Source organism: Artemia sp. Qi Xiang Cuo, chromosome 9 (assembly GCF_049724085.1).
Source record: "Artemia sp. Qi Xiang Cuo chromosome 9, ASM4972408v1, whole genome shotgun sequence".
In the NCBI taxonomy this organism is placed as follows: Eukaryota; Metazoa; Arthropoda; class Branchiopoda; order Anostraca; family Artemiidae; genus Artemia; species Artemia sp. Qi Xiang Cuo.
The window spans coordinates 19,741,513-19,753,590 of NC_142802.1; the positions used below are offsets into that span (position 1 = coordinate 19,741,513).

Here is a 12,078-nt window from a genome sequence, read left to right on the forward strand (position 1 = left end):
ATTGCTTATATTAAATCTTATAAGCTTGAAAAGAATTTTCTGCACAATCTCCTAAAATGGCTATGTCTTGTAACATAACGCCTTTTGAATAACTGTAGCTGATATACTGATTACATAAAACGTCGCAGGAGCACGTGAATCCAACAATAGAATAAATCGCAAAACATTGTTCTTTCAAATTATTACAAACTGAAAAAAAAACCTTCAAAACTGTAGATTATATAAATGTATATTTTTTAATTTTTATCAAAATCAGTATTTACATATGATATAAAAGTTACAAATAATTCAACAACAAGTCTGTACATAATAGCTCAATTTATCTACGCAAAAAACTTATGCATACAAAAAGAAATAATTTATGACTAATAATTCATAATTAAGCTTATTCTCAGGATCTAGCAACTCAGTTTGGCAAGAGTAGTATATTATTGAATACTGATTTTTCTTGGAATTTTTTTTTTTTAAATCTTCCAACTAAAATGCATAGAGTTCATGTTTTGCGTGAAATTTTAATCAAATGATAAAATGTGAAGGAAGACTAGAAAAATATCCAGTTGCTCGTTTGGGGGCTACGAAAATATAGAAAAGAACTAAGTTATATCACTGAGTATGTCAAATAGAAGAAGAAGGAATAATGACAAAAGGAAGAAAGGGGTGCATGATGGCACAAATTCATTAAGTATACAAATCAAGAGAGTATAAGACGCACATAGGCTCACATAATATTATGCCGAATGCATTGTTTCAAAAATTATTGCTCACATTTTTTGTTCTATGTACAATCACTTCCATTTTTTTTCTTTTTGATTAAGTCCATAATTGAGGTAGGATAGGGGATAGTGGCTTCACTTGGGACCAAAAAACGACTGACCAGCCATGCCCATGTTGGGGTTTCCCATTTGATTCCGACTGTTAGTCGCATAGAGCTGCTGCTGAAAATTGTGAAACTGTTGAGCATAATTAGGGTCGGCTGCAGATGGACCCATATAAGATCCTTTAAATTGGGGTCCATTCATTGGCTGGGATGGGTCAGGTCCCATTTGAGATTGCTTCCCGCCTGAGAATCCACCACTACTAGACATCATCATTGGATTATTTCCACCTGGATTGATAGGCATGGGACCTCCACTACCAGCCATAAACATAGCATCGTTTGACATTGGACCACCAGGCCCTTGGTACATTCCGCCCATTTGCTGAGGTCGCATCATCTGTCCAGAATTTGGACCTCTTCCACCCCCCATACTCATTCCTTGAGAGCTCATGTTCATGCTCATCCCACTTGGCATCATATTCATGTTAGGACCAGGGCCCATAGGTCCTGTAGGCATACTCATACCCATGGGACCACCAGGACCCATACCACCACCACCAGGCCCACCCATCATGCTTCCCATTGGCATTGATCCTATGGGACCGTTACCTCCTGGTCCAGAATTTCCCATTGGGCCATTCATACCCATCATATGATTAGGACCACCCATATTAGGCATAGGCATACCACCACTCATATTCATTGGTCCACCACTGGACATATTTTGATTACCCGGACCATTGGGTCCCATCATACCCATGGGCATCCCACTTGCAGAACTAGAGTTGGGTCCTCCAGTAAAATACTGCATCCCCTGTGGTCCTCCACTTTTAGAATCCATGGGGCCACTAAATGTTGGCAGAAAATCTAACCTCGGAGGCCCTCTGGGACTTGAGTTTACCGTCTGAGGTCGTGAAGGCAGGTACTGTATTGTGTTGGGAGCACTTGGTATCACTTGTACATTAGCACCGTTGAATGGTACTCCCTTAGCACCAGTAGGTCTGTTCATTGATGCATTATGGCCCATCATTCGTTGTGATACCATAGGACCTGGACCCATCATTTGCTGAGGACCTCCAGGTCCCATTTGAGGGTAAGGCCCGCCAGGACCAATAGATCTTTGCGGTCCTCCCATCATCATGGGATTCGGAGGCATTCCACTTTTCATCATGCTGGGATCTCCACTCATCATGGGATTTGGAGGACCTTGCATCATCGGGTTATATGCCCCTCCTCCATGCATACTCTGGATATTCATTTGTTGTATATTCATAGTAGCACTTACATACGTATTATTTACTGTTTGGGCAGCATTTGGGCCACTACCCATCATAGGGCCGTCACCCATTTGTTGCATACCTTGCATAGAGGCTAAGGAAGTATTAAAATTAACCATTCCAACACCCATTTGGTTAGGCATGCCCATACCACCAGAGCCACCTGATGAAAAGCTCATGCTCTGGTTAGTTGGCGCCATTGATGTGATTAATGGAGGAGAACTAGGGCCAATGGCAGGGCCAACTGTATTTGTTAATTGCTGGGACATTTGAGCCATAGAAGAGATTGGATCAAACATTTTTGAGCCCATTGGCCCACTCATAGGGTTAATTGGCACATTATCAGGCGGTCCACCAAAACCTGCAATATCACTCATTTTCGGCGGGGACACATCAAATAACGGAGAAGTTGATATCCTATTTTGAGATTGGCTAGAACTTTGCGACGTAAAACGGGCAAAATCACTTTCCATGTTCTGATTAGCACTATTGGGCGAGTTCGAAGCCGAGAATTTGTTCACATTATTATCACTAGACTGCACTGATTCAGAAACAGGAGTTTTTGGTCCACTTGGCACTTGAGGAGAAGGTCCAGCAAACCTCTGATTTTTATTATCACTAGACTGATTTGAATTCACTTGCGAAGTAGGCTGGCCCCCTGGGCTGGGTGCAGGGAAATTACCGTTAGGTGTTTGTGGCGCTTGAGAGCCAGGATATCGTGGCGGAGGATTGTCGGCTGTGGAAGACGGTGTTGTAGGAGTATTTGGACCACCAGACATTCGAGGTCCACATTGCATTTCAGACGAAGAAGGAAGACCACTATCCATGCTTGACACTGGCATACTGAAAAAGAAAAAATACATTTAGCTGTTTTCCTCTAACAAGTAAGGGGAAAAGTACAATACATACAGACAATAATTCTAAAAAAAAGAATTGATCTGAGAATTTTTTTTGCATTTTTTTAATGCCACAATTCGCAGCACACAAACATCCTGGTAAACAAGGCAAGTGTTCCCAATTCAACAGATTTAAAATTGTTCAAAAATATATTTTTGAACAGTCAATCATGTCCAAGTGATTGTTTAGTTGCTGAATAGAGTATCATAGACACACAATTAAACGCCCATTTAGGCCATTCTCAAAATCTGTATAGTGGGAAACTACAAGCAGTGAAAGATTTTCCTCGACAAACAGCTGAAATTTGGCGCAACGATTGCTTAAAAATCCCCGATAGAGAATTTTCCATAGGGGTACCAGCGACTCATTGACATGCAATATGGCACCGTATGCTATGCACTATGCCCATTTATTTACATACCCTAGAATTAAAGGGGAGTAGAAGCATATTAAGATCTTAAAAATAATGATCCTCGGTTGAAAGATCATCGGGAGCCATTGGTGACGCATAGGGCGTCGAAACAACGTTTCGGTTGCTGGATCCTTTTTTTGCAGGGACAAGTTGAAAGCGTGTCATCCAATCTTGCAGCAGAGGGGATCGATCTCTGGGTCCAGTATTGCCAAGCAGGGCATCAATCCACTGGGCTACCACAGGGTTCAGTCTCTTTATCAAGTATTTAATGCCCCTTGACATTCAGTTTGAAATCATGCACATTGTCTATGCACGTTAAATGCATGTTCATTTAATTCTCAAGACCTGGAGGGACATTTCCAGGAAAATATAAATAAAAGATAATATTTATATTGTTCATTAGGCATTAATTAGCCTATGCTAACACAGACTTGCCTTTAGAATACTGATTCTTGGTTTCTGCAATTTGATTTAACCTATTTCTATTCTTGTGCTGTTTAAATATATTATCCTAGTTTTCACACTTCAACGGCTTCAATGAATCGTTTCTGTGTGAAAATGTTTACGATGTTCCGACATTTGTTATATGTGAACCAGTTTGCGCCAAAAAAGCAAATCAGTGTGAGCCAGGGCTTGAGATTTTTTTTTAACGCATCACGTGTGACATTATTGTAATTTATCAATGAATATGACCGCTTATAAAATGACTGCTATGGAAAGAAAAAATTTTCCCTAGTAATTTATTTGATTTGACAAAAGTTTGATACGTTTACAAATAAATGCGGCAACATACGTAGTTTAAATGTTATAAGATTCAAAATATCGGTTGTCTTGTTGCCTAATCTAAGGTTAATATTGCATTGTCCAATATCAAGACATATTTGGTCATATTTTACAAGGACAGTTTGATTTTCTCCAAATTTGCTATTTATGAATTTCAGGTCATTGATTGCAAATCTGAGGCTAATATCATAATTTAGAAATCCCTCAATCCCGCCAGTGTGCAATTATCTTTTTCCTTCCTTTCATTTGTATATTTGTGGGCATAGTTTTCTTGCAATTTAAAAGCAAAGGATCAATTTGAGAATCGTTTAGAATGGTTCCTTTAGGTATGACTTTTTTCATAGATTCTTTAGTTAAAAGCTTGGAAGCCATATGAAGCTAATATAACATTCATAGCTCCAAATGAGTAAAGAAAATATCTGTAGGTTTTAATTTTCAAACTATTTTAGCTAATAATTACTTGAAACATTTGTGGGTCATGTGCAGGACGTGCCCCCTTCGGCTGAATGTACTTTGGAGCCTTAATTTCGAAGAAAAAGAATTTCATGTTAATGACGTCACATTCACATGCATTTTAAGAGCAAAAGAATACATGATAGTATTGCAATGACGACATGCATTGTATAAAAGGTGGCGCATTCAAAAAATATATTTTTTATTAGTATGAAATATGCCTAGGACACCCATAAAAAGATACCAATTTAATCGCATTTTAAACTTCCTTCAGGTGAATACACACATAATTTTGAATAAAGATTTTATATCACGAGTGGGGCATCAAGATTTTAGAAATGCCTAGGTAAGGTATGGCCCAAAATCGGTCGGAAACAAGTGGTCCACAGTGACGGTGCTTTTCAAATTTTCGGACAGTAATTACAGTTTTCTACGGGACAAATAAAACTAAGTTAAAAAACTGTATATTATTTCATCTTCTACAGGCACGCATATATAAATTTATTTCCTGCAGGGGGGGGGGGAGGGAGGGCGGTTCAAGTTTGGGGAAATCGAAAACAAAGACAAACATATAAAAAAAACGTGAATTAGTTGGGATACCGTAAGAACTAAGATTTCAGAGAGGGACTGGACTCGACGCCCCTCCTAACCTTCCATGCATATCTGCTAAATTCTTTGTCTTTATAACATTGAAAAACACCTGATAATCAAAGTTGTTAGAACACTGTCAACATTTAACAATATCTCGACATTGTTTACTCGATTTTGTTAGATATAGGGGGTGACAGTTCGGCCTAACTACACGTTTAAAACTTCTTATATATGTACATATATTAAAGGAATTCCTGTTTCGACAAAAGCCAATCATAAATGAAAACATTCCCCAGTAAGAGAAAGCGACTTCACTAATCTTCTCCGAACATTAATCTCCTTTACTCCCACACGTGATAAAGTCTATTGATCCGTCCGTGTTACGCGCATTTACTCCAGTACTTCCTATTCAATCCCTGTCTCTTCCAAAGAAACCAATGTCTCTTCACCTATGGAAAAATGCTGACTTTTAGAACGTTTTCTGAAAAATCAGCAGATAGTATATGAAGGAAAAACTTAAGTCCGTGAAGATTATATCACCTATTTACGTTAAAGTACCGTGGAAAGTTTAAATAAAATATGATTGTTTGAATGTTTTTTTTTACCTCATCTATGGACTTTAATCTACTATTCCTATTCCTTTTGTACTTAGAACGACTGAGTGGATGTCTCGTTTTAAATATGTATATTCTTTTCCTGCTTTCACTGTCTGTGAACTGTCTCATTTTTTTCGGTGTCCTTGGTTTTCTCGTATTGTTCCACTCTTAAGGGGGTGAGGGGAGAGCATTTTCCAGGGGACAGCAAGGTGAAGAAAGTTAATCTGTATGTCACAATTCTTCCGGGGGAGTTGTCCATTGTATATAGCCATTTTTGTTAGAATTAAAAGGGTAATTATTTTAGGAGTTGCGATATTCTGGTTTCTTTGGCCTACGCAAAGAGCTAAGAGATAGTTGGATCCGCTGCGTCAAAGGAGCAATTTTTGGAGGAAATTCAATGTGAAACTGATGTGGCAATTTGTTTATAATAAAAGGGATGACCACCAGAGGCGTAATTTTGTCAAAATCCCTGGGAGAGGGGCAGAATTGGAGCCAATTTTCCCAAATCAAGTGAAAATGACAGTGAAAACGGACAAATGGGCCATATAACTCCATAAAGGTATACTAAAGAAAACTGACCCGCTTCAGTGTATGCTTAAATTATGCACGCTTATCTTAGTTTTGACACGATGTTTGAAGAAATTTATATTTTAGCAGGGGGGCGGGGGCAAATTAGGGTCTGAAGGGGACAAACTGAGGCCTAGGAGGGCCCTCCTGCCCCATAGAAAATTACGCCCCTCATAACTCTGACAAGAATGACGTTTCCCTGTGATCCACACTTTAGTATACTTTCGAAATGGGTGTTAGTATCTAAGAATGTAATTTTCTTTGCAGGCATAGACCAAACTGGCGGAATTGAAACCCATCTTGAATCGAAAAGACTCCGACCCAGAGAGATTATTCAGAAAAATAATCCAGCATTTTGAGATGGCCAGTATCTTCCACTTGTGACTGACAATGAATCAGGCAATCTAGAGAATGACGCTCAGGCCACATTAAAGTCACACTTGTCAGTCAAATCAAAATTACGCACTACAGCGCAAGTTATGCACGCTGTTCAGTTTCTCGAGTAGAACACAGTTCAACTTACAAACATAAAATTTCGATCCACCAATCAGCAAGTCCATATCCAGGCGGGTTAGGGGGTTTGAACCCCACCCCTAAATTTTTGTCCGACTCGTAGAAACGAAACAAAAATGAATAAAAAAAATTTTTGACGCATTTTTAAAGTTTGTTTTTTGTACCCTCCCCCATCCCTCAAAAAACTTCTTTTGCAAGCCCCCCTCCCCCCCCCCCTCGAAAAAAATCCTGGATACGGCCCTGCCGATCATAGTTATGGCACAATATTTTGAAACTAGAAAAAATGGAAGCTTGAAACAGTAGCTTTCTATCTATAACAGGAATCTGGCAGAAGATAAGAAGACGTAGCATTAGTAGGGAATAGTTGGGAACAAATTAGTGTTGATAAAACCTTTCCAAATCAATTTCTTGCTATTTTAATTTTCAACTTCTGAAATACGTGTGTGACGCTAAAATCAAGGAAAACGCCGTGTCATTAATAAAACCTGGTCTTTGTTGACAGACTGGACTCTGGAACTGCTCGGGCATAAGCCAAATTAAACATTACAGCGATCGGCATGTACAATTTTAGAAGCAGCGTTGTTAAATTCTTTCATTGAGATTTTCCTATCCTACGGCACAGGAGTTGAAATTTCATCTTCTTCCTTGTAAGTTTCAGGTCAGTTTTATCGCACGAAAGCAGCACGTAATTCGGCTAATTATTCTGTATTGGTCCCGGTGGCAGAGAAAAGACAAGCAGAAGAAACCTTAAACATCAGGTTTCTTCTATATATGGAACGCGCTTCTTGATTCCGTCCAACAAGCAAAAAACGAACTTGGCAAGTAAAAAAAAAAATTACGATGTTGCCAAGCGAGGGGATGAGCACTGTAGGCCGTAGGTACACATGACATTGTATTTCCGGCAAAGCCTGCCTCAACTTCTCCAACATGCATAAAATGATCAAGTTTATTCTTCAATACCAACTAGAATGCCTGATCTCCAGAAAAATGCTCCTCATTCAATTGGTTTGATATCAAACAACAAATAGTTGATCACAATTGCTACAAAACACGCCAGCATGATTTGGGTTTGTCATTCGCTTATTAATAGCATTATAATTTAGCCCAAAAAGCAGATACCCGCTCAACATACTTGACTTGCTCAACAAACTTGATTGACGGGTTCTTTTTCTTTCAGCATTAATCATTCAAACAGACACAAAAAATGGGTTTTATCTAACGAATCTCGTCTGCAGTTTTAAATATTTCTACTGTTGGTCATGATATTTTGACATTTTGAGATAGGGGGGGGGGGGGGAGGTTGATAGACAAAAGCGAATTAAGTATTTTAGAAAATGGGTGGCTTTGTTTGTTATTTGTATTTGGTACTGGTGCGTTATATGGTCGCTTTTATATACTAATGAGAAACGAAACCCGCCAGACTAGTCAAACAGTTCGTGGTAACGAACTGTAAGTAAGGAGCGACCCGGCTCAATGGTAACCGAAACTCTAGAAAACGGGATTTTAATACCAATAGATACATCAAAAGAATCAGATTTTAATTCTGATTTCAAAAATATAAGTTTCATTAAGTTTACTTTTACCCATCAAAAGTTAGGCGCCTGAGAAAATTTGGCTTATTTTCGAAAAAAGGGGGAAAGACCCCCTAAAAATGATAGAACCTTAATGAAAATTACACCACAATATTCAGCTTGTCAGATAATTCTCCTGCAGCGGTTTCAAGCTACTATCAACAAAAATTTGGAATTGTCCATTTTTTGCCAGAAGAAAGATCACGGTTGGGGTTTTATTTGTTTGTTTTTTTTTTTTTTTTTGTTTTTTTTTTTTACCCCGGGGTGATCGTATCGACCCAGTGGTCCTAGAATATCATGGGAGGGCTCATTGGAACGGAAATTAAAAGTTCTAGTGCCCTTTTTAAGTGACCAAAAAAAATGGAGGGCAACTAGGCCCCCTCCCACGCTCATTTTTTTCCCAAAGTCACCCGATCAAAATTTTGAGATAGCCATTTTGTTCAGCATGGTCGAAAATATGATAAAAATGTCTTTTAGGATGACTTGATCCCCCAAAGTCCCCAGGGGAGGGCTGAAAGTTATGAACTTTACTCAATGTTAACATATAGTATTGGTTATTGGGAAGTATACAGACTTTTTCAGAGGAGATTTTTTCTGGTAGGTGGGGGAAGGAGAGGGTCGGGGGCTATATGGAAGGATCTTTCCATGAAGGAAGTTTTCATGGGGGACGGGACATTGCTATGACGGGGGCGCCGGATTTCCCAGCATTATTAAAGAAAAAGATCAGGAATTAAATAAAAAAGAACAAGTTTTTCAACTGATCAACTGATTGTGATTAAGAGGTCATTTTTAAAGAACTGGAAAAAAAATTCGAACTATAGTTTAAAGAGCAGGGTATTGACTAGGGGGCGAACCCCCTAATATACGTGTTAAAAATTTATGAATATAGAAGTTCGTTACGTAAGTTAATTCTAAGTTACGTATATTTATTACTAATAAAAACGTTCGTAAATAAAATTAAACAAGTTTCGAAAAAGCCATTTAACCAAATATAATATGCAAATTTTGTTTTAATTATTCATGTACGGTGAGCCAAAATCAAAACCTGCATTAATTCAAAAACGTTCAAAAATTAAATAAAAAAAACAAGTTTTTTAACTGAAAGTAAGGAACGACGTTAAAACTTAAAACGAACAGAAATTATTCCGTATATGAGAGGGCTGTCCCCTCCTCAACGCCTCGCTCTTTACGCTAAAGTTTGACTTTCTCACAACTCTATTTTTTTAAACAATAAAAAAACTTTAGCGTAAAGAGCAAGGCGTTGAGGAGGGGGACAGCCCCCTTCATATACGGAATAATTTCTGTTCGTTTTAAGTTTTAACGTCGTTCCTTACTTTCAGTTAAAAAAACTTGTTTTTTTTATTTAATTATTTTCAAGAGACCGCTATTCAGAAATGGAATACAGAGTAGTTTTCATTGCATTTACGATATTTAAACTGCTCTTTTGGGGGGGTTTAGGGGGGGAAGGTGCCTAGGTTATGTTACGTATTTAATATATGCTATGCTTTCCCCCACCCCCTTAATGTGCAAATATATAGCCAAAATTTGTTTCTAAACTATTATATATTCATCCTATTTTATTTTATTTCATTAGCATTAACCAAACTTGACTTTTTAGAAGTGACCTTATAACGCACCAGTACCTTGCATTTTTAAGGTCACCTGGTAAAAGTATTTAATGGGCCAAATGCTCGTCTTTCAGTATTCGTGTCTGCACGCAGACATTAAAAATCCATCTAAGGCTGCCCAGACGAAGTTTACTGGCGGCAGAAGGCCCACAACGATCTTTGCTTCCTGCCCTAAACGCTCCTCTTAGTTTGAAAGAAAGCGATTGCCGATTCACACCTCAGTGAAACATGCGTCAAACAGGTCAAAATAAATAGTAAGATGACAAGACTAGCCGGTTATTTGATCAAATGCCTAGAGTTTTATCGAGAAGTTCCTCGAATTGATGCTATCGTCCATCGGTTTAATCAAGTAACTGACAAGATCATCTTACTATGCCGTCTGCACTCTTTGAACCTTCACGTTTATTTTAGACTACGTGCGCCTATACTTGCGTTTATTTTCATGCAGCACTTCAATCCAGTACAAAATTTCTCCTAAAATCTGAGGGGTCAGCAAAAATAATATGAAAGTCAAACTTAAGCTTCTGGTGCTTTATAGCCTAATGCATAACATGTTTTACAAAATACAGACAAAGTACAAGTTTTAACCATTATTTCCAATTTTTCTAAGGAGTGAGAGGAGTTGTTCGACTGATATTGGAAGACGGGAGATCCATCAAACTAAGTTTTTATTAAATTTTTTCCTGGGTGTTCTAGTCACAAAAAATTCAATCAGGTGAAGCTTCACAAAAGGTCAGTTTTTACAGAGAATAGAAAGTTTTTTCACATCTTCCCTTAGGGGGTCATGTAATTACCACCACCTGGTGTATATATTTCTGAAAGTCAGGACCGCCTTGACTTCCCCAAAATGAATTCCTACCCTTTCACTTTCCGAGTCCAGTGGATTAACTTTAATTCTTTCACTCCCTTAAGAAGGTCGTACATAGCATATATGATTATTGTCTTTGGATGGTAGCTGAGAGAAAAAAGATGTCCCCTCTATCTATTTTTTAGGGGAAAAAGGTTTGTGTTTGGTTATAGTCAACATTTTCGGGGGAAGAAGCAGAGGATATAAATATAAATTCGTGACTGAAACGGTTAATAAATGAATACAATAACACAGCTAAAAGGCTACACACGTTTAGCGTTTTCTTTCTGCGTTCTAATAGTGAACACGAGTGGACTGTTTTACTGTTATATGGAAAATAAATATATCTATCTATCTATCTATCAATGGAGATGTTCCCCAAATACAATCCCCCAAGCATGCTTTAACCTAACGCTATTACCGTGATCTTAAAATAGCACATTAAAGCTAATGGTTTCAAAACTGCTTTAAATATAACCCCCTTTCGGCACCGATGTTTTATTCTAAGAAAAATGACCCATATTTTTTCATGCAAATTAAACATTGTCTAGATAGCTTAGCGTTAGTTTCAAATTATAACGTTCAAACTTCAGTTATTCAAGGGGTAAATTTAACGGTATTTTACCAGTCAAGACTAGTTTAAAAAATAGAGACAGAGATATATTTCAAATATGTTGTGAACCTCTAGAATAAGCTAAATCATTCACAGAAAAGGCAATCTTTTTGGCAAATATTTGAACATTGTCAAATGTGGATACTCCAGAGTTTTGATTGACCCCCATAAATAAGCATATTAAGATAAATGTGCCTCCTATGCTTCAATTGTTTCCAGGAATCAACCGTTGTTTCAACCGTTTTCATCTCAAGTTTTTACGATGCTGTAGGGCTGCCCCATATCCTGTAATAGCTTACAGGATAAGAGTAAATAAATTACACCTTTCTGGAAGGTATTCACTAAAACTGATAAAGCAAAAATCCTTTTCAGCATAAATTTACTCCACATATCCTACCACGATAGACACGTAACTCCAGGTTGATTAATACAAGATCGAAGATCCAGAAATCGCAGCTTCAAAACTTAATAAAAACATAAATATACGTCTGGTCTATTCCCGCTTGAATTACA

At 37.9% G+C, this 12,078-nt stretch overlaps 1 protein-coding gene across 6 annotated transcripts in view; it reads right to left on the reverse strand.

Moving 5' to 3' along the window:
- Nucleotides 1-213: 213 nt before the first annotated feature.
- Nucleotides 214-12,078, reverse strand: part of LOC148948416 (uncharacterized) — a 121,719-nt gene continuing 109,854 nt past the window's right edge. For all 6 annotated transcript variants that reach the window (XM_089094342.1, XM_089094341.1, XM_089094336.1 and 3 more), the window contains exon 10: nucleotides 214-2,937. In XM_089094342.1, the coding sequence (XP_088950468.1) occupies nucleotides 849-2,937 (2,089 nt within the window). In that variant the 3' untranslated portion in view covers nucleotides 214-848. The remainder of the gene's footprint in view (nucleotides 2,938-12,078) is intronic.